The following is a 23,655-nucleotide window of genomic DNA, read 5'->3' as shown; positions in this document are numbered from 1 at the left end:
GGTTGGGGATCCTCCGGCGGGTGGGGCAGGACCGAGACCCGCGAGGCTGATGCACAGCCGTGTCCTCACCTCGTTTCGTCTGCGATCGCGACCATGAGTGACAGAGCCACCTTTCCATTTTAGCCAAGAGAAAGCCACGGAGTAGATAATTCGCTGCTCTGAGTAGATAATTGGCTGTGAAAACTCCCCCCCAGTGAAGGCAGGTATTGCCAGCTTTGAGATGGTCTCAGTGTCTGTGCTTGTGTTGCCCCAAGTGAACAACAGGAGAGGCCGAGGAAAGCCTTGCATAGCTCTGTGCTTTCATGTAGTTGTCCATAAATGTCAAAATTCTTGTTCAAGGTGGGCTTTGTGTACAGTGCTGTCGTGTGATGAAGGAATAAAATGTTATGGATCTACTTCTAGCTCATTCACAAATGGTGGTTTGAAGGTTAGAGGGAGAAGATAGTAACATAGTAAACTATCTGTATTGAAGTGAAGGAGGGAATTGAGCCTGAAGAGGTCTGTCATGGAGCTCTCTTATGGTTAGAGAAGATCCAAAAATCCTGCAGTTGTGTACAGTTCACTGTCTTTGCTCCTGATCCCCTCTTTTAAAGGTTATTTCCTACTTTTTTTTCCCACATAAGTGTTTTTTATTTCCTCTTTAAACTGTACCCTTTAAAGATCAGTCATTTCAGTATTAGACACTGTTTTGTCTCTTCTGAAGAAAATATCCTGCAAAATGGAGAAACACATCAACCTTGACCGAGGTCCAAGTTATTAAAGCAAGGAAGAGGTTATTCTTTGGGGAACTCAGTGAAAAAAAAAAAGTCACAATAGAAATATTAAAGGAGTACTGAACAAAATAAATGGCTTCTTACTTGTCCAGGAGTCAGACTGTTAGCAGTGTAAAGTATGTGACCTAGGATGCATGAAAAGGGGGGGAAAAAATCAAGATGAATGATCTATGGTAAAACAAAGCTGAAAGTTTTGGTATAGGCCAAGATTGTAGAATCTGTGGAAAATCAGTGCTAGACATAGCCTCATCACTGGTAATATGAGCCAAAATAGTTATCTGTCTTTTCTGGCTGAGAGTTACAATACACAGTACCTCCAATCTCAGTTGCCATGAACATAAGGTATTCTTCCCCAGATTTACATCTTCAAAATATATGAACTGTTCATAAGTGATTTCCAGGCGTTTAGTATTTCAGATGCTTTTCTCAACCTTGTAGTTGTAATTTAAGAATTTTGGAATCAATCTTTCTGTTGAAATATGGAGCTTCTAGATTCTGTCCAACGATGACAGTCCCTATTTAGCTCCTCGCCTTCAGTTCTCCCCAGCAGTTCTTCCTGGCTTCAATAAGGCACATTATAAGAAGGAAGAAGACGTTGCCAGTGAGTTCTGCAAACAGTTAGAGAACTCTACAATTATATAAAACTTACAGGTCATACACTTTATACTTGACAGCAGCCCAGGTCAGTAGCTTGCTTTCTGGGTTCATGTTCAGCACAAGTTTAACACACTGAAATGAAGCTGTTGCCATGCGTTTCAGGCAGTGTTAGTTAGCAGTTTCTATGCTGAATTTACCTGGCAGTTTGTCTGAGAGCATTCTAGTTTTAGCTCTTTACGTTCTTGCCGGTATTTGAGTGATAAGCTCCAGAATCTCCTCACCCCAGATTAAAAGTTGGAATTTGAGGAAGGAGCACTGCCAGGTGTCCAAAACTGTGTCCTTTTCAGTCATTGTGAAAACCATTCCTGTTGAGTTGCAAGCTTAGGAACAGTCCTCTCTGTGTGTGAGGAACTGACAGCAAGAAGTTCTTTTGTCTCAGTGGAGTTTAGTCTTTGAGTGCTTTCGGTAGCTGTAAGCATTAGGAATCTGTGGAAGGCATGGCCTGAGACAAGCAGAGGTGAGCAGTAAAAGGCATGGAAGAGTCCCTGACCAGCCATTGCTAAGTGGTGAAGAGAGACATCTAAGGTGAAGTGAGATGTTGTCTTCTGGCAGAATACAGCAACGTGACGGACTGGCAGGGGAAGGGGAGAGAGGTGTAAATGGGGAAGCACATAGAAAAGGCTGCAGCCACGAGTTTTAGATGTTTCTACTTGCTGGCAAACCAAAAGGATGTCTGATGGCCCAAGATGAGCTTCTCTCTTCGAGGAGCTGTCCCTGGAGAAGAAAACAACCCACTGCTTCTACCATAGAGTCCAACTGACTTGAATCTGTGTTTTAGATTTTCGTTTAGGTTCTGGATGCCAACTCGATTGAGCTCTGATTGAGCTCAGGTTGTTCTTATAACTCAGGTGAGGGAAGAACAGTGCCTTGTGAACTGGTGTGTTGATTGTGTTGCTTGTTTGTCCTGGGACCTCTCTGTCACCTTCTGAACTTTGGGTAGACAAGAGGGAAGGTGGGCTTGTTGTCTGTGAGCTGGCAGCTTCAAGAATCCAAAAGGAAAGCTTCATTGCTAAGGCAATAAACACCCCTGGGAGACTGGATTTTATCTCCTCAGGCTGTTTGCTGATGATTTGTTCCTAATTTTGTGGTATTTTGTTTGGAGCTGCTGAGATTAGATTTATACTGTTGCAGGAAAGCCAGTGGGTCCTTTGCTGACCTGAGAACTCAGGTCCTAGACATCTCAAAATGCATGTCCCACATTAGTGGGCACCTTTTCAACTTGTGTCTGTTCTTAATATTTTCATGGGGTTTTTTTTGTTTATCCAATATGAAAAACACTGCTTCATTGTGTAGTAGTTGTAAGAGTAGATAGACCTCATGACTATAAACCTCCTCTTGATATTTTGGTGAGTTATGCATAAAAGTGACATGAAAATAACTGATAACAAGCAGGAAATGATATGGCATGGTTGACAAGAAGTGTAGCTACGTTCCCAACAGCAATACTTGACAAAATTGTCTCTTCAGCTGCTCGAGCAAGAAGTTTTGATCCATATTTCCCACAGTCATCTGAAATTGAGTGCATAACCAGACAAAATGTTGGTTTTCCCCTTTTAGTTTTGCTTGGGTGTTAAATACTCAGCATGTTCCATGGAAATTGATATTTATTGCTGTTTTCTCACACTCACTGGAAGACATACTAGGTGTGCTCTCTGCAGAACACTTTTAAACTGCATCTAAAACAAGACAGTGAGTTTAGGAGTTGTTTTGTTTAGGAGTGAATTGCAAAAGCTTTTATGTTTAGCTTTGGTGGTATTATTAGTAAAATTTTGAGGTGGAAAACTTCCTGCTTAGGTTCAGTTCTGCAGTCAAGATGAACTGGAAATGGACAATAACCTACTGTAATACTGAATTGATCCTTTCCCACTTATAGTTGAGGCTCTCATTTTGAAAGTAAGTGTTGGGTAAAATCCTGATTCCACTCAGGTCAAACCAAAGAGAGACTACTGAAGTCAGAAATACTAAGATCCCCTGAAAATCCAGATCCTTCCTTTCATCAGCCAGCTAGTTCTCTCACTGAAGATGGCAGAAGAGCTCTTATCTGTGAAATCGTGTTTTTTAATATTCCTTTGCCTTGGAAAGTACAGATAAAAATGCAGCTTTATACTCCACCCTCTGTAATAGCGTTAGACAAAAACCAGGCAGAAACAGAATCTTCTATATAACTAATCAGAATCTTTTTGCTGTCTTCATACTTATTTTTCCCAGGGTGCTAGGATGGTAAATATTTTAGCAGAGGGAATTAGCTCTACTTCTCTTCCTTTATGTTCTGTTATCAACGGCACTAGCCCACACCCTCACTTTGCCTCATTTTTGGCTCTGTTTCTAAACCCTAAAATTCCTGTTCCTGCACTGAAACACAATTAAATTGAGGCTTAATGTGGTGCCTGTTTTATGTAATCTTGCTTTCTGGCTTTTTTTTATTCTTCCAAGTCTGAATCTCATGAATCAATGTGTATTCACATTTCATCTGAAATTTTCTGACTCTCCTCAGTGTGCCCTAAAGCTTCCCTTTTTTGGTTTATGAAATAATAATAAAAAGCTTAACTCTTCAGATTAAGTTGTAACTGCTTTATACATTAGACAGGCAATTTCAGTCTAACAAAGTAAAAATGGTGTGAGAGAGAAATTGCAGCTTGATTATTTTTTAAAATATTCAGATTAGAATGTCATCTTTTATGAGGTTTTTTTTATAACCACTCAAATTGATACAACTCTCTAAAGCTGCTCTGTTTTTCATCACACATTCTCATCTGTAAAACCTTCATTTTTATTAATCTTTGTACAATCTGTACAACTTGGAGATTAATCATTTTAAAAGAGCTACTCTCCGAGTGTTAAGGATTTGCTGGGCTAATGGTAAATGCAAGCCCTTTAAATGCTCTACAAAACAGAGCCTTTCCTTAGCATTCCGTGTTGTGTAAGTATCAGCCTTTGTTTCCCAGTTATCTAGAATTACATTTTATGGCTGTGTTTCCAGGTCTGTTTCTGGCTGTCTAGATCCAGAGAATAAAATACACCGAGTCCTTTTTTCACTGACTAACCCGAACTCTAAATATTTATAGTCCAGTTCTGCCCTTGTGCAGTTCCCGTTGAAGTTAAAGGGAGCTGTATATTTACAAGCAAAGGCAGAACTGGACAGTGAGGCCAAATCCTCCAGTCCTTGCTCAAACAAAAATTTGTGTTGGATCCTGGCAGGCCAGTTTGGCTGCATCTGGCCTTGCTTAGTTTTGAGTCCACTTAGGACCTGTGGAGGGATCAGTGTAGTGTCTCTCCTGACTGTAACTCTGGGCCTTACTGGGGATTTTTCTATTTTTCTTTTTTTTTTTTTTTTTTCATTTTTTTGGTTAATTCAACTGTTTGCTCCCTGATCATGCCCCTGGCTTTAGCTGACTTCTCCTGGGGGCTGCTCAGCCCTTGGAGCAGGGCAAGGCACAGTGTAGGAGCTCTGGCTGTGCTCTCAGAGTGCACTTGCAGCAGGGCAGCGAGTGGCTCCGCTGGCAGTTCTCCAGGCCTGCTGTGGTGTTGTCTGAGCAGCCTGTCCTGCTGAGAGAGAGCATGTGCTTTGGTGGAGATCTAGACTGTCATCTAATCCTGGGAGTCTATCAGGATAATTATTCATTATTATATGTATAGATTTGGTGCCCTAAGTGTTTAAGGCGTTGTCTCTTTGCCTGGTTAAACACAGAGTGTCCAACCAGAAAAGGTGAAAGTTAAGAAATGTCCTACCCTCTGGAGATTTCCATTTAGTTAATGTACTGCAGATATAAATTCATCAGTTACTTGTATTGCTCATGTTTGTGGCACTGCATCTGCTCATTGTCTCTTGCGTGCAATCAAGTGGGTGTTTGAGTTTAATAATGTATTTAGATTTATATCGGTTCTTCTATCCCTGCTTTTATTATAGTATATAAGTTGCAGCCATATGAAACAAGCCAACTGTGCCAACTGTGGTGCACATTTTGGGGCATACATCATGGATGCATGGAGTAAAGAGGCAGGGAGAAGAAGAATTATCTTTCACAATGAGTTTACTTCTGATGCAGAGTGAAGGCTGAGGTTCAAGGGAGCAGTGTTGTAGGCATGGTTTGTGAGAACTCCTCCTTCAGTGTTCCAGTTTCCCACTGGCTGGAAAGAATATCCACCTGTTAATTCCTATCTCCCCAAAGGTCAAATTATTCCTTAGTGCTTCATAATGAATAAACAGTATTTTAACCAAGAAATCTCTCATGATCCATTTTGCTGTCATCATCCATATGGCCACGCTGAGTACCAGCCAAAGCTGATGGAAATGTGCCCAATATTAAATGAGAATTAGGGCTCCTGATTATTAAAGTGTCTCTCCTAGGGAGCTGGTTAAGGACTTAGTATATTATGAGTCTAGAGGCTCAGAAAACAGGTTTTAATCTTCACAGCTTTGCAGTTGTATGTACAGTTTCAATGAAGTATAACTAGAAATAACGTGAGGAAATATGTAAGAGGCTGAATGTTGAGGAAGTCTTCCCAAATGTGCAATAAAAATTGAGATAGAGATCATCTGGAGGATACCTCTCCTTCATAGAGCCATTCCTTAGGGCAGAGTCAGGGTCTTTGTTCTGTTTCTTATTCCTGGGAGGAATTATTTCAGAACTGACTGGTCTTTACAAGAGAGGTTATCACTGAAAGATGAAAACCATGAGAATTTGGAGGGAAAGCGGGGCTGTGTTTTATGGTGTGAGCTTTTACTGCATATTCCTGCTTCTCCTGGGAATTCCTCTTATCTGACTTTCTGTCTGTTGTTTATTGTAGTGTTTAAGGTTGTTAGGACAGGTGGGAATGGGAGGGTACACGGTTACTCAGGGTGACCAATGCTGAAGTTCATATTTACCCTTGATTACTGCTGTGTTACAGATCAGCAATAGCTTCTGCTGCAGAACTTCCTCCTTGTCGATGGTAGTTCTCATTTCATTTCTGTTTTAAAATGCACTGTGTAATTTGTGATCAACAGGTGTATCACCACATGTTGGGTGTTTTCAACATCCTTCCTCCTCCCCTTTTTCTTTTTAACATGTACAGACTTGCTGCCTTTAAATAGAGAGGAAAAATTGATGCTTGGGGGGGGAACCTGAACTGATCAAATGGTAACAGCAAATGATAACAGCAAATGGTAATTTGTGACTTTTATTAGGATGCAAAAGGCCACATCTGGGCCCTAGGGAGAGAGGAGACCCTATTTATTTGGACATGGTGCATATCTACAGAAGAGTTTAATCCATTTAAATCAGATAATGACATCTTCTTTATCTATTATTACAGACATTACTACAGATCAGAGATACTTTCTTGCCACCCCTCTATAACTTATTTCATTATGATCACCTGTTTACTGCTTAAAATTGAAATAAACAGAGCATACCCTCCCAAAAGGTGTAGGCTGTGATTTGAATAGTCAGGTGGAGCCAGGATTTGAAGCTGGTGGTGTAAAGCAGCAAAGGAATAGACCCCAGGGAACCCACTTGCCAAGTGGCAGCCAGCGAGTCGCTGTGGGGCCGAGTGAGGAGGAGCACAACCCACCCACTGCAGCCAGAGCTGCTCACAAACACTGCTCCCCTCCTCCTTACCGACGTTCACAGACCCTTTAGACGTGTCCCATGTTCCAGTCCCACTGCCTGTTCTGCAAATCACTTAAGAGGTTTAAAAATTCCTTGTAATTCTGCTCTCTGCACATGAACTTTGAGCGAAGAGAAAGGAAGGACCAGTGAAATGAGAGTCTGGGCCTCAGGGACCCCTTCAAATTGCTATTGCAAGCATTTGGCAAAGACTGGGATAACATCCTACATATCCATCTTTGTCCCTAGATGTGTGCCCTTGGGCTTTGTTCTGCACTTTCTAATTTCTAGTGTTGTGTAAAACATGTACACTTACCACTGCCAATATATATATCTACATGTGATAATGTACACATTAATGTAACATACTCATTCAAACATAAAACCTAGATGTATTTACAGAATTTTGACATTAAGAAGGCTGCAAACAGGAAACACAGCGATGTTCCAGCATTCTGGACAGGAGCACACAGGATTTTGAAGAACAGAATTAGATGAAACATATGGCTGTGACACACACGAAACATAGCAAAAGTTGCAAATTTTGAAAATTAGTGTGTTGCGTGAGAAATCTTGAAAATTTGTACCTAGTAGGGATAGACTGGTTTTTTTTTATTTTTTTTTAATTTATTTTATTTTATTTTTATAAAGGGTTAATTTGTAGTGCATCCTGCAAGCTGATATGTGGAATAAATAGTTTAGACACTGATTTGTAATCTCTGTTTATGAGTACATGACTGCTATTCTTATAAATGTCATCACTTTCTTGGTAGTATCTGGTAATATCTGAGTCATGAGGTGCTGACAAAAATCCACTGCACTTAATGTGAAACTTGAGGCATTTTGCTCATTCCAAAAGATATTAGCAATAGCCAGCCCCACATTTAACTGATAAATAATGTGTACATGTGCACATGACACTGTTGTGCTGCTATGTGAATTTTTCCCTCTAACCTAAAATCTTTGTGGAAATACATCAGAGTTTAAATCATGACAATTTCTTTTCTTTTTTCTTTTTTTCTGGACTATCTTGATGGATACTAATAGATGTATGTATGGAGTCAGTGTATTGTGCCAGTGGGAGCAGATCCATCTGAAGGCAGAGCGGGTTTCCTTTGGTGAATTGAATTTGAACTTGGATATTATGGCTATAAAAGGGAACTCTGCATATGTTATCACTGATGTAAGAAATGAAACCTCTCACCTGGAGCTGGGTACTGAAAAATATTTAATTTTCCCATTATTCCCCTCTTTATTTGCAGCCATACAGCAGGATATGAAAATGAGAACCACAGTGCTCCCATGTTATACAGCTGTGGGGCCCAATACAGAATACACACCCATGGAGTTTTCAGAGGCATACAAGTGAGTACAGTAGGGCATTCTCCTTTGGAAAGTAAAACTACTGCCTGTTTATAGTGTTAATTTACTGTTTCACTGGTATTTATAAATCCATCCTTGATTTGTGGTTTCCCTGGGTTACCAAGAAATGCTTTATGTAAATGTCCTGGCTTCACCGAAGCCATTGAACTATAACTTAAGATTTCTTTCTGACACAGTCATTTAAAATTCCTCATTTCTTCTTCTAAAGTTACGTCTGCATGGCAATATTCCTTCCATCCTTCTCAGGATGGTCCCAAACATACTATATCCCCTTTCCAGCTTCTGGCTCCAATCACTCTGACCCTGTGGAGCTTCTGTGGTTGCAGTGGACTGTGTCTGATAACTGTATATGTGTGAAACTGTTAGATGACATTTTGCTTTTATGTATCTCTGAAACTTTACTAATTTAAGCGTATTTCCTTAAAACAAATTAGAATATGTGATCGTGTCCTAATGACTAAGTAATTAGTGAGTATTTGGAAGGAATTTACCATTCACAGGAGTTAATTTCCTCCTTTCTGAGACAGTCATATCACTAATAAATACCACTGTAAAAGATATACCTTCTTAAAACTGATGGCAAAGTCATTACAGAATATCTGTCTCTTCTTGCTCTGTGTTGTCAACGTACATCAGTGTTTTTAGATAGCATCTTTTCTCCTTTTCCTTTTCTGTATAGTTTAGCAAGTCATTATTCCATGTCAAGCTCTCAGAAACAGGTTCCTGAGCCAGCTTTTGTTGAGTGAATAAAAGTAAGTGGCTGACATTGTTTAAGGAAGTTAATTGTCCCAGAAGGAGGAGATCATCTTTGATGGAACATTGTGACAGTGGCCAAAATGCATTAAGGCCGAACTATTCATCAGCTCCACCTAGACAATTGTTTTTGTTTTGTTTATAATCAGGTTGTATTAATCCAAGACATTACTTTCCTTGTCCTTTAACTTCATATGAGCATTTAAAATAAAGAGGATAGTAATACTCTGGCTCATGCTTTTATCTGGTATAAGCTTAAAACTATTTCCTATGCCAGTAAGAGTTCTGCCAGGATTGTGTGGCTATACAGGAGGCCACAGTGTGAGCCATTACACATAAATATTGGTGAGAGAATTCACTGAGTTCACTGTATTTCACCTTCAAATAACTGTGATACTCTGCAGAGAACAGATTAAGGTATGATAAGGTTGCAGATCGTTAATGTAGAATCAAATAAAACTGCCTGTTTACAGTGTGATCTGTGTAAGTATCTCTTCGTCCTGGCGAAGTGCCTCTGATTGTTTGTCTTTGAATATGCTAAGTAGGAGCTGGAAAACACACAGGTTGCATTAGCAGGTCTCTGTCACTGCAGGATGTCCGGCGGGTGCCAGGAGTCGCTCCAACCATTGTCCGATCGGCGAGTGAGACGAATGAGAAGCGTCCCTTCATGTGTGCCTACCCGGGCTGTAACAAGAGATACTTCAAGTTGTCCCACTTGCAGATGCACAGCAGAAAGCACACTGGTGGGTAGAAATCACGGGGCAGCACTGCACAGCAAGGTGGGCAGGGGGGTTTTAAAATAGCATAGGGGGCAAGAAGTGAACTGCCAGGTCAGGGAACCGTGAGAATCTGTCAGAGGAGTGCCTACGTCCTCTGTCCTCTGGGCAATCCCTCTTTTGGATGCAGAAGAGCCTCTGAATCTAGTGAAGAAAAACACAGAGCACCACTGACAGCAAGTGGCTCACCTCCCTCCCTCCCTTGCTGTTACAGGGCATCATTTAGGGCTATGAGTTGTTTTCCCCTTTGATTTTTTTCCTTCTTTTCCTCCTCATTTGGGAACATTGAATCTTGCCCCAAATCTTATTTAATGTTGACTATTAAGAAGCTTCTTCTGCAAGAGGAATCTAGACATTTAACATCCTCTTGTTCTCCTGGGTAAGCCTTTTCTGGTTGGGGGGGTGGAGGCAGAGATTGGCAAATAGCTTCCTGGCTATGGGATCTTTCCATGAAAAACTGAGCCTGAAACCATTCCTTTGTAGGCTAAGGTCTGGATTCTCTCTGAGTTCAGGCAATAAAAATTACAGCTCAAAATGTGGAAATCAAATGCTCTTCTGCACCTTGCCAGAGAGCAGAGTTATTTCCCCTTTTGGAAGATTTATACTGTTGGACATGTAAAATTATGATATGTCTTTAGATATGATCCTTACGAATTTTTTTGGATTGCCTCTCATATTTTTATTTATACAGTTCTTTCTGTGCTAATCTAGAAATCTGTGGATAAAATCTGTGAATTCAGATGTTCTGTTAGCCATTGATACGCCAGAAAGTCTAAGGGATGAAAGAGAGAACAGAAGGGCAGTCCATGCTGCAGTGACCTAAGAGATTGTCAAATATTTCATAAAAGATAGTTGCAAACTTTTGCTTTTGGAGATCATGTGGTTAGTTAATTGCATAAAATACTTACAGGTGAGAAATGAACACAAAGCACTTCTAATTTCTGAATGGGCAAGTGTCAAAATATTCTGATAGCCATCTTCAGTATTGCTCAGATTAAACATTCAAGATAATTTAGATTGTAAGTGCGATTTCATCTTTAGAGACAGAGGTCTGCAGAAATGCTATTCTATTTTCTGTAAATAAATTGGAAACAAGAAAATTTAGAGATCTTTTGCATTCAGTGTTTCTGCTGTATGCCTAACCAGCTCTGAATTTTAATCCTAATCACTTTTTCTTACATTCCTCAATTGATTTACTCTGTATTTTAACGGTCATTAGTTGTTCTGGTCCTGTATTTTATTCCATTTAGTTGCTTGGCTTTCACAATGTTATTTCTGGATGAATCACAAGGACTTCAACTTATATATTTTTATTTTTTTTCCTTAGCTGTAGAAGGTTTTCAGAATTATACCACATACAATCTAGGCTTGTAGAGTCACAAAAGCCCCAAAAGACATTGGGGATATGCCTATGGCTGTCTAACACCCCTAGAGAGGCTTCTCCCATTGTCTTTGAGGTCATACATGCCCCACACTTGGTTTATGCTGTAGTGGAACAGGTTAGAGGAAAGACAGTTTTTTCCCTTCAAATGTCTTTTCTGTACAGGTGGGGCCCAGACCTTTCTGTCCAAGCATTTTGATATGTTGACAGTAAAACTTATTTATTTCTCAAATCTTTTCAAGTTACTTTCCGTAAGAGGCCGACTTGTTTTGCAAAGCTTGTATTTGCTGATACAAACATTGCTATGCAAGATTTTAGGGTTGATTGCAGCTAAACAGAGGAAGCAAGGGATGATGCACTGCTGGTGTGAAAATTGCTTGAGTTACTTGCCTGGCTGATGCATTCAGATTTAGGATTATAAGGGAGCTCTTCCCTTTATCAGCTGGCAGGATTTTGTCCTCAACCTGTTGTATGGGCACTAGACATTTCCTATTATTATGATCTGGAAATTTTACTTGCCAAATTCCCAGCTGCTGTAGAGGCTTAGATTATGATGCCCTGCATTTCCTGTCTCTTGCTGTGTTCTTAGTCCTAGTTTTGGGAGTGCTTGGTGAACTATGCTGTAAGGGAGCATCTGGAGTGGGTAGTCTGCGAACATTTCTGAGTTAACATATTTTCTTGGCTGCTTGGTGTGTGGATGGTCTGGACTTAGTGGCCATAATGGTCATTTCCAGTCCCATGTTCTTCAGGGCAGTTGAACTGACTGTTGTGATGCAAATCCATTTCCAGTCTCCTTTGTAACTCCACGTCTTTTTCTAACCCTGGTTTGAAAAGCAAAATTTGTAAACCAGTTTTGTCCGAGGGCAGATCAGTCATCACTATGGAGAATGTGTCTTGTTGATACCAGTTATGGTAGATACAGTTCACACTTCTCTGCACCTTCTTTCTTTTCTCCCTCTGCTGTTTCTGTATGGCAGGGGCTGCCTTAAGAGGCCAGTATGACTCCAGTGAGGCTGTTGGTTTATGTTGGTAATTATATGGGTGTCTCTTGGGCTCTCTGATCATCTTTCTGTTTGTAACCCAATGAACTCCAAACCCCAGTTCTAGAGTTCTCTACTAGGTAAAGAAATTGGGCTTGGTGGAATTAGCCTGTTAGGCAGAAAGCAGTTGGCAACCATAACACCTAATATTCTTAATAAACAAAAGGATGTGTCTCTTCCTCTTCTGTTCCATTGTTTCGATGGAGAAGAATCCTGGAGAGCCAATCTAAAATCAGGGGAGCTGTCAAAAGTCAGCTGAAGTGGAGGATAATTGGGTTGTGTTTGGTATACCTCTCCTTAGCCAACATAAAATTTTACTGCTCCTCCTGTAAGGTGGTCCTGGATTCACTCATGGGTTTGGAGCTCTTCCACCTTAAAGTATCTCAGTGTAGTGGTAGGTCAGGTTTTAAAATTATGAACACGTGATTTGAAAACAAGCTGTTACATATATCTAATATTAAACCAACAGATATTATCTTTGCAGAATAATGTTTGCTCTAGGTTACCTTTTTTTTTTTTTTTTTCTGTAATAGATACATACAAAGACTGGCTCATCAGATCTTCCATTCTTCACCAGTTGCATCACTGCAAAACCAAACAAGGCCCTGAAACACAAAGTTGAATTCTATAATCAGTTTTCCCCAAAGTTTCAAACAGCCTCATTTGAAAATATGTTAACATTTTGTACCCTCCAAGACTGCTTATTCATTCTCAACAATGCCTTTATTGAAACATGTACAGCCAAAAAAGCTTTTTTCTTATCTCGCTCTATTTTACTGCAGCAGATAGGCCCCTGAAAGGAAATGCAAAAAATACATCTAACTTTTCAACAGTACAGCAAATAATGTGAGTTGTCATTCTGTGGCAGACTTCAGACACTTCCTTTCAGAAACAAATTGATGTCTAGACCTCCATAAATTTCACTTGTGGTGGAAACATCAGCATTCTTGCCAGAGACCCTTTGGTTTTAGTGCCACTCACTGGAAAAACTAGATTTCTTCTAACACAGAGCTAAGCATGTTTGCAGAGGAAATATACTCTGCCAGGGTTATTCTTTTGCCTAAATATGCTCAACTGCAGGTATGAGCTTCTACAGTGAAGTATGAGAATCTGTAGATCAGGAAGGTTGTCCTTTATGTGGTAGGGGACTCAGGTCTTGGTGGTGAATTTCTGAAGCTCTGGGAGATGTAAGTAGATGGGCCTTTGGCCTCACCCAGCATGGACTGCTTTTAGGCTGTGATTTCTACAGAGTAAAATAAGAATACTTTTGAATTTAAAATGCAAGATAGTTTCAGCACAGTAATGACATGTCACAGCTGAACTATGGTGTGAAGATGACAGAAAATGTTATCTGTAGAGGCTTCCTACTAAATAAATAAACATACATTTTATCTAAGTTTGCTAAAGCAAATTATACTGAATAAAAAAATGTTGTATTACCGAGGCAAAGTTGTGATCATGAGGCTGTGCTTGTTTGATTAGGTGGGTATACTTATTTAAGAAAATGGGCTTAAACTGGTGAAGGAAGAATAGACCAACCATCAGATTCTCATTCACACTTGCAGTCAGTCTCTGGTTTCAAAGTCAGCCTCCACTCCTCATGTTTTCTTGTTAGTGATGGGCTTTTGCTCTTGCAGAACTCCCTAATTAAAAGCAATGACTATGAATATTTTGTGCAACTGCTACAACAGTAGGATTTTCTGTTTTCCCATGCATTTGCACTGGAGAAAATGTGGACCCTTCCCCTCGTTCAGGTTATCTATTTTTGAGCAAATAAGTTTATTTTATTAGAAGCATTTATTGCAATATGTGCAAAGGTCGATTCGCACTTGTTCTGCAATGGTTGAGCTTTATTTTTTTGGAAGTATTTTGCTAAATGTTAAAGATCTGCTGTTCCCTCTATCCTCTCTCATCTTTGCTATTTCATTATGCACCAAGTTTGGCCTTTCTTTTGTGTGCCCTCTTTCAGTAATGTAAGTAATCACAGAAGCCTTCAAGTCCCAGAGGGAAGGGCTGGTGAAGCTTCATCTGCATCTCCTGTTTTATTTTGAAATTGTATGTGGTCACATGAGAATGTGACAGCATTATGGGATATTTTCACAAGTAAAGAGACTCGAGTCTTTTACTGAAGAGGCTTTAATAGGCCTGGGGAAACTAAACAGTGCTCTAACCTCTCTCGGTATAGGAATTTAATGAGGTACTAACAGGCTTTCTCTAATCTGGGACATTTCTGTTGTCCTGTTCTGATGAAACTTGAGGGAGCTACAGGCATATGACAGCTTTGGCAGGCATTTTGCTTGGCACTAGCTGACATGGAAGATGTAGAAGGAAAGGGAAATTAGGATTTCTGTCCAAATGTTGTGCCTCTTTTCGTTTATTTGCTTTTTGTTTTCCACGCACTGTCATCACATCCCTATGTAAACATTTTGTTAAATTTGTCTTTAATTTAATCAAGACTGTTTTTCAAAGTATTTAAAGAAATACTTTCATGTGTGTGCCATCAGACCCACTATGCTGTTTTATTCAAATACTTCCTTAACCATCTTTTGCGTTTATATTGCAATTAGCAGACAATCATCCTGTCACTGCATTCTGCTCTGCTGACATTCCCCCTCTTAAATCTGCCAAAGGGCTGAATTCCTTGGAAGTAAGTGGTTTCTGAAAAGCAGGCCCCCCCCCAGGGAGTCCTTGCGGTCAAAGTGTATGGAACTATTTCAAACACCTGTGGCAACTTTAATCTCTCATGCTAATAAATTAAGCACAGCAGACATGGAAATTGTCCACACCTAGGTCTGAGAATCAGTAAAACTCCTTTGGGTGACTGTCACAGGAAGTTAGCTTGTTTTGATTTCAGCTATAGCGGTATGAATTTGGAATGCTCTCCTTAATATGCTGCTTATTCCTTGTCACCTGGATTGGAAGGCCTCTGCTTTAAACAAAACTTGGAATACCAGTGAAACCAGAATACATTTCCTCATCATAGTAGAATCAGAAATGTAGACATTTGCAATGAACATTTATCAAACCGATGTGTTTTTAAAATTATACAGAGAGAGATTAAACCCACTGATTTAATAATAAACCACTTCAGCTGATGTTTTTCTGTAGGTGCTTCCTACTGAACCTTTGGTTTACATCTCAGCTTCCCACAGTAGACAAAGCAGGTCCCAGCTGCACTTGTGTGTACCTTCCAGATAAAGCCTGGGATCCTCCCAGCTTTGCAGTGGGAGATGTTTCATTACTGCTTGTGCTGAGGCCTCTGTGCTATGGCACTGTAACCAGGCTTTATGTAGGAATAAATGTAATTGTATCTGAGGCTTTGGCAGGATTTCAGTGCTGTGCAAAGGGACTTTAGTCTTAGATGTGAATCAGATCTGAAGGATCATACAGCTCCTCCTATAACAGCAGTTGTTCTGGTTTGTGCTGGCCAAATTTCGCCAACTTTGTGCTTTGCTACCTGCTGGCAGTATTTCCCTTTTTCCCCAAACTCCTTGGTTGCTGCATTTCTTTTTGCATGTTTATGTGGTTGGTGAAGTCCCTTGCATTGAAAACCATGTTCATTTGAGACTAGCTTGTAGGGATTTCATTTTCTAAATAATTCAGAATCTCACTTTTCGTCCCAGAGAAAACCCACCCTGGGAATCTCTGCTGACCTGGATGGGAGGAGGGGAAGAGTTTATATGTACATGAGGCTTTGGAATAATTCATAGCCTTGACTGTGGGATCCATGCAGCTACATAAGAATTTCTATTTAATAGTACTTTATGGAAGAAACCTTATTTGTGTTTTGGGGAAGAATGTGCATTTTTCTGTGGTTGAATTTTGCTCAGTTTCTTTTAATTAATTTAGTGCAGTTAATTTAGTGCCATCTACATGGATGTAATTTGTTTAGTTTTTGCTTTAAATCCAATTTAGAGCAAACTAGAAGTTGATCCTTTGTACAAAAGATGTATTACTGAGACAGGTGGAAAGGGTTTAATGTGGTTTTTACAGAAATACAAACCAAGAGATTCCTGTTCTTTTCCAGCAGAAAAAAAATTAAAAAAACATGCAATCTGAAATTTTTTTGTAGCTTTAACCTAATAAACTATTTTCTTAGAATGAGCAGATTTGGTATCAGTGTCAATGCAGTAGAATTGTGCCAGCCTTTCCAACAGAGTTTTATGTTTAAAGCCTGGTCTACCACTAGACTGCTATAGAGAGAGAAGACTTTCAGAGCAACAGGTTTCATCTTCTGATTCTAGTTGACATATTCACTTACTTAGTCACATTTTCTGATAAACTGTTTTTCCTTTACAGGTGAAAAACCTTATCAGTGTGATTTTAAGGACTGTGAACGAAGATTTTCTCGTTCAGACCAACTCAAACGGCACCAAAGACGACACACAGGTTTGTTTACAAGACTTCTCTACTAATTGGAGCTCATCTTTATGTGTGAATTGTGACCTCAAAGTATACTTCTAAATATATATCTAATTTCCTAATGTTGTCTGCTCATACACAATACCCACAGTGCCAAATTCCTGAAGTTAGTTTTAGGAGAGGGCTGTGGCTGGTTTGTTTAATTAACCTTTCAGCACTACTGTGGTTGTACAGGTGACTTTTACTTCCTAACAGCATCTCTTGAAACAGCTTTCTTAATGACACTACTCCATACTGTATGCCCGATATAGGGAATGTATTATTTTTAAAAACTAAACAGTTCTGCAAGAAAAAGTTGCCAATGTGTAACCTGAAAAGCATTACTGTTGGTGTGTCAACAATCACGTGGCAATGCTGATAGGTGCATGTGCATAACCTGAAAGGCTTGTGGTATTGCTGTGTGCTTAGATGTGGAAAGCAGAAGTAGAGAAAGAAAAGTCACACCTTAAGCTATAATGCTTAAGGTCCTAATTCAGCAAACCACTCAGGCTTAGCCTGAAGCCTCTGTTGAATTCTGCCAACTACAGAAGGACTCTAGGAGCAGCAAGGAGAGAACCATCAAAGACCTGTCTGGTTGAGTTGCAAAAATAGCCTGGAAAGTGCATGGCAGTTCACATCCAGCAGAAGGGCAGCAGCAGCCATCAATGGGTCCAGATCCTGGCTAGACTCTTTCTCGGTGAATCATTTAATGGGGGAAATGTTCCAAGACAACCAAAACTACTTGTGACTTCAGTTCAACTTCAGTATGTTCTCTTTTGCACGTACACCACTCTCTGGAAACCAATGAGACAGCCCAGTTCAGTGTTTCAGGAGTTCTTGGGGGTCTTCCATTGACAGGGAAGGCAGCTGCCCTTCTCAAAGTCACAAAAGAGGAGATGGTGATGGCTCCAGCCCTCTAGCTGGGGGTGGAACTAGGAGGGCGCTGTGTGGAACATGAGAAAGGGCTTCAGAGTACTCTGAGTCACAACAAGAAATTGCGTCTGGGTCTCCTGTATTTCAGGGATTGGTCTGGCAATTGGTTTACTCACTGCTCTTCAGTGAGTAGTAGTTCTTCACAGGTGGATTTCTGCCTATGCAAGATGTTCTGTCTCACTTAAACAGTGTTATCGAGAGATGTAGGAAGTGCCTCTGAAAGCTGGTGGTAAAATTACTCTATTGGCATAATAGATTTTTAGCAACTGCATGCTAGAACACACCTGTGTGAAGCAGTGCCCAAGACCTGTGTGTCTACTTGTGTAGAGTAGAAATGTGAAGTAAGTTAAACCCGGTGGGAGCATATAAAAATGTACTTCTGCACCTTGATTCCTCTTATGGCATATTTGCTTATACACAATACCAGTAGTGCCAAACCACAGGATCAGGATTAACAGCATTTGCAGATCCTCCTTAGTCCAGCAGTGTAAGTGGGTGTTTATTTATGATGTTCAGATGCTTCAGACCCAGACACTGGAAGATGAGGTTACAAAGGGGTGGTAGCCTGATTAATGACTAAGTTTCTGTAATGTGTAGGCACAGAGCAGGGAGGAGCAGTTACAGTAACTAGTGCAACAAAAAAATCCAGGCTTTTGAAATTTCAGAAATATATGATTTCACCCATCCCTCCAAAAGATGTTGGGATATAAAAATAGATTTTTTTTTTTTTTTTGTCTCTTAGGCGTGAAGCCCTTCCAGTGTAAAACCTGTCAGAGAAAGTTCTCCAGATCTGATCATCTGAAGACTCATACCAGGACTCATACAGGTAAAACAAGTGCGTAAACTTTTCTTCACATTTATATTTCATTATTTTTTAATTTTAAACCAATGTTGTTGTATATTACATGCTTAGAAAGTCTCTTAACCAGGAGTTAAATATGCAAAACGACAGAAAGAATTTGAGAGTGTGCTGGTTTTTCAGTGTGACTCTATTCCCCAAGCATGATAGTCACTTTTCACAAAGGGATTTAGCTGATTTTGGAAACTATGCTTTCTTCCTTCATGTTTAAAGAAATTTCAGCGTGGCAAAATAAATTTTGTCAGCTATTATGAAGTGAACGTCATGGTCTCAGCCCACAAATGTCAAGTTGATCTACTGCCTTTACTGAAAAAACCCTACAAGATAGAAATTTTAATTCTAGCTTCAGCCAAAGGTCTGTAATCTAAAGTATTCGTGCCTACTCATGCTTCTCCTAAGTGTCAGTTGAGCCTAATGCAGGATAGCACAGCAAAGCTCTTGCTGTTGCTGCTTGTACTGTAATCTCTCCAGAAGATAAAAGGAGTGCCTTTTGCAAACTCACACTGACAGACACTAAAGTAAAAGCTTACTCAAATATTCAAGGGCCTTTTTTGTAGAAACCGTAGTATTTCACATAAATACAGGGGGAGGGAAAAAAGGAGGCCATTTTAGTCTACTCTGCCCTCACATAAATGTAAACACCATTAAGAAGCAACTGCAGCAACCTCTATTTTAGTTTTAAGTTTTAAGATTATTCCTGTGAACTGACATTTTCTGTTCCTTCCTCTATGTATGCAGTGTTTTTACCAAGTAATTGTTTACTGACCACTTTTGGCATGTTATTAGATTTTCTATACTGGTGTTAACCTTTTAAATTCAGTCTCTGTACAGATGGACAAGGAGCCTGAAAATCTTTTTCTCCCCGCTAAGAATTCTTTTTTCTCTTCCGGACCATAAAAAACACACATTTCAGACTTTCAAAAATAAAAGAGAGAAATTTTAATAAAGGAAATGATTCACCTGAGAACCAATGGCATTTTCTGTGGCACTGGCCAAATAAATGCTTCCCGTAATGGCCATATCTACACTCGCAGTCCGCACACGGCAAAGGGCACAGCCGTGTTCCTGGGCTCTCCCCACGGTCTCCTGCTGAGCTGCAGGGCCTGGGTCTCTGTGCATTTGCATGAAGAAAAGATGTTTTCTTAACCAGCAAGAGGTAACGTTCTGGGAGAGGCAAAGTGGCGAGACATGGTTTGTCACGTGCCAGCCAAGCCGGGATAAGCCACATTCTCCATCACATTTCATTGCTAACTGATCTGCCAGCTCAGGACGTGCATGACTCCAGTGATTTTTTTTTACCCCAGATTAGCTAAAGTGAGGAACTTGCTCTCCTTTTCCCTAGTAAACCTCATCTCCTTGTTCTAGTTCCTCCTTGCTCCATGTGGTCAGGGCCCCTATTGCTGCCTGCAGGTTCTGTGCAGCCCAGCTGGGTGCTGCTGTGGGGATGCTCCTGTCAGCATTTGGATGTGTCATGCTCCTCTGACTGTAAAATACACATGTCCTGAGGGCAATGAGCACGAGTGGTGGGTGGGGATTTTTCATTTCCATCTTGCCCTGTAGCTTCATTCCTCTTACTTTCTTGTATCCCCTAAATTTTGCAACAAAGCACCGAGCTCAAGTTCGCTTGCTCCATGTTAAATCTTGATGAAGCAAAGCACAGGCGTCTTCCGTCTAATTCCAGCCTAATTTTAAGTCAACTACCAAATTATTTGTTCAGCTAGTAATGCAGGGTTTTTTATTCCCCACAAGCAATTTTACTGTGACAGCAATCTTTGCTGTAGAAAGCAAAAAAAATGAATTAGAGGAAAGCTCTATACATCCATATACATGTTTAGCAATGGAAATGTGATTTCTGATATCTGTCCCATGAAGCCGTACAAAGTAATTTGTGCCCAGCACAGAACTAATAGAGATTGCTGCTCCCCTGTTGTGAGAGGAAAATCAGGGTTGCTTGTGAAACAGCAAAACTGTGCTCCTCTTAATGTGTTGGTGCATGAAAAACTGGCCAGCAATAGGTAACTCACATCAGTTCATAGGATGGTTTTGCTAATGCTGCTTGGGTGAAGAAAGACCGGTTTATACAATCTGTGATTTTAAACAGCAGCTCTGACCAGATCAATTTTGTGCTGTACTGTTTTGTGTGCTCATGTGAGATAGTTGTTGCTTTTGCCAGCATGTGTGTTAAGTGGATAAAATAGATTTTAGGCACCCCCCCCTCGCCTAAAGTATAACTCATGGGAGTTTACAAACAGAAATACACATTTATACCATTATCCCAGATCCCCTTTTGCCTGAATGTGGATGTTTGTGAAATGCACAAAGTGTGAGGCAAATAAGAAGATGTCTGGGTGAGCTTGTACCACCCCAGTGTGTCTCGAGTGTATTGGAGAGCACAAGGTGTGTAGACAGCAAGAGCCCAGCCCCGGAGCTGAATCTACTTTAAAATATTGCATTTATTTTGAGGGGAAAAGAAAGAAAATGAAAGAAAGAAGCATGAGTCACCAGGCACTGCTCTGAGCTAATGAAAGCATTCCATCAGCATTCCTGCGGCATCAGAAACACAGCCTGAAATTCCACTTAAACATTGTAGAAAATCAAGAGACCAGATTAAACTGCTAGAAAGTCATAGAATTTATTGTTAAATTTGAATGTGCTTTGCTCGTAGACATTTGTAGTGTATACCATGCTCATGGAAATGTTAGAACAATACTATTTTGAGCATTTAACATCTCCTATGGATGCAAATCCACTTTATTCAGACAGTAGAGGAAAACTTCGAGTCTGGCTCGGCAGACTTCATGCTGAACTCTGCGGCTTCTACCACATTCACTTACACTCACCAGTTTCAAAGAACTTCAGCCAAAACTCATTGAATTAGGTGGAAAAAACTCTCCTTGACTGGAGGTCAAGTTCTAAATAGTCACTGACAGTTTTCACAGTGACTAACAGTATGTCTGCACCACAGCCCGAGGTGCGACTGAAGCTTGTGCGAGTGCCAGAGTGACTTTTAAGCTAGTTCATTCGAGAGCTAAGAGTAGCATAGACATGGCAACACGGTGTTCAGCAAGGGCCTCTCTTCAGGAATGAACCACTGCAAAGTGTTCTACATCATCTGAAAAGGCTGTTGTTAAACATCAGCTGAGGGAGATGTAGGAAAGCACTGAGCGCTGACGTGAGCGGGAATTTGGGGCAGTCCCACACCCTCTCAGGACAGCCCAGGGTGCCTTCCCTCCTGACAGGGGCTCTGCCCAGCTCCTCACAACCCCATAGAAAGAACAAAAATAGCAGTGTCTCAGACGAGCTGTATGCTCAATTAATAACAGGGTGTTTTGTTAACAGGTGAAAAGCCTTTCAGTTGCCGGTGGCCCAGCTGTCAAAAAAAATTTGCCAGGTCTGATGAATTAGTTCGTCATCACAACATGCACCAGAGGAACATGACTAAGCTGCAGTTGGCCCTTTAGACAGTTCAAACAAGTGAATAAACCAGATGGGACATTATGAGCTACTGCAAACTTTGTCAGCCATCTTCGATCACCTCTGTCAGAGAGCTGCAGCTGTCTTCGCATCCCATTTGACACAAGTTAACTAAACCGTAGGATTCTGCTCAGCCTTGTCTTCCATTTGGAGTTACACAAGTTCCTACTCAATAAGTGGTTTTGTTAAAAAGTAAGCAAGATTGCCTCCGTTTCAAGATTACCATAAGCTGTTCTTAGCTTCACGTCTGTCTCCATTTTTTTTTTGTGTTATCCTCACTCGAACTTTTCCAGGTACAAATTGTTGTACCCTTTTAAGTCCTGCAGTGGATAGGGTGATTCCTCCCTGTTGAAGGTTAGTTCTATGCTTACATCATCTGTGCACATGCTGAGGTTTCCAAATGCTGGTACATCTATCCTCAGAAAATGAGACAGAACAGTCACCGGAGATACTTTTGGTAAACTTTGTACTCGTACTGCCAAAGGGCAGGCTTTTAAAGTTGGAAGCTCTGCTTTTGAATTTCACAAATCAAACCTTTTTTTAAAGGATGTCTTTCTAGAGCAGCTAAAGCTGGATGAACCAGAGCCTCTCTGTACAGAAAATAAGAATCTTACCATTAAGTTAACTTGTTTTTTAAATAATCACATAATTGATCTCTCAAAACTGTTTTGTTTGTCAATTAACTCTCTCCCTTTCTCTCTCTCTTTTTAATGTATTTGTTTAAATTTATTCTATCATAGATCTCCTTTACACAAAACTAATTCTGATCATTGTAGACATTTGGGATTTGTTTACAATGTAAAGCCACACTGGTTATGTGGCTCACAAGCTGTATAAACTTAAAACTGAACTTTTAATGGGGCTGGTCCAGGATCTCCATTAACAGATTACTCTTAAGATAAGTAACTTAAAAAGACTCTTTGTCAAGTATATGTGAAAAAGACATTATTAGTGTAAGGAAATATATTATTTCAGGGTTTTGGGAGGAGGGGTTTATTATTTACTTTTCATTGCTTGAAATTGTGTGTATATATATATATCTGATAATGTATTGCTCTTAGACATCTCCAGTTAGAAAGTGTATAAATATTAGAAGCATCACTGTTCTGATGTTGTTGCTGTTAAAAACTATGGATAACACTAAGAATGTAACCTGCATTTTTCACTGAGCTTTCAATTAAAGCCCATTCAAAGAGAAACAAATGAGAGTCCAACAGATGTCTTGTTTCATGTCTGGTATTAAATTTCAAATGCCCTGTCCAATAGTATCCTTTTTTTTTTTTTTTTTTTTTTTTTGTATATAAAGGTACCACCAGCACTGATGACCACTAGTTAACCTGTCCAGGTCTTGACCACAATTTATCCATCTCACTTGGGAATCATACTGGCAGCAGAAAACAGTGTCAAGTTTCATATTGTGCTATAAAGCAGTTGCTTCAATCGTTCGTCTTCTTACCCAACTATTCCTTCTCTTTCGACCTGTGAGATTTGTATAAGAACTTTATAGAACAGTAAAATCCCATTTATAAATAGCAGTACTGGCCTTCTATAGAACTGGGCTGAAACCATAAGCACAGATAACTTCTTAGATTAGGATGTCATAGACTGACTTTTAAGTAAAAGTTAATTTAGAGTTG

The 23,655-nt window shown here is 40.1% G+C and overlaps 1 protein-coding gene across 8 annotated transcripts in view; it reads left to right on the top strand.

The window, feature by feature from the left end:
• WT1 (WT1 transcription factor) overlaps nt 1-23,217 on the top strand; it is an 87,605-nt gene extending 64,388 nt beyond the window's left edge. For 7 of the 8 annotated variants that reach the window (XM_051777294.1, XM_051777297.1, XM_051777296.1 and 4 more), the window contains 5 exons: nt 8,281-8,383; nt 9,747-9,897; nt 16,651-16,740; nt 18,428-18,520; nt 21,884-23,217. In XM_051777294.1, the coding sequence (XP_051633254.1) occupies nt 8,281-8,383; nt 9,747-9,897; nt 16,651-16,740; nt 18,428-18,520; nt 21,884-22,005 (559 nt within the window). In that variant the 3' untranslated portion in view covers nt 22,006-23,217. The remainder of the gene's footprint in view (nt 1-8,280; nt 8,384-9,746; nt 9,898-16,650; nt 16,741-18,427; nt 18,521-21,883) is intronic. The other variant, XM_051777292.1, reaches the window with a different exon arrangement.
• Nucleotides 23,218-23,655: the final 438 nt, after the last annotated feature.

The sequence above is a fragment of the Manacus candei genome, unplaced genomic scaffold (genome assembly GCF_025592945.1).
Source record: "Manacus candei isolate 608988 ecotype Guabito, Panama unplaced genomic scaffold, ASM2559294v1 h1tg000009l, whole genome shotgun sequence".
NCBI classification, from domain to species: Eukaryota; Metazoa; Chordata; class Aves; order Passeriformes; family Pipridae; genus Manacus; species Manacus candei.
This window is presented reverse-complemented; position numbering and strand designations above follow the sequence as displayed.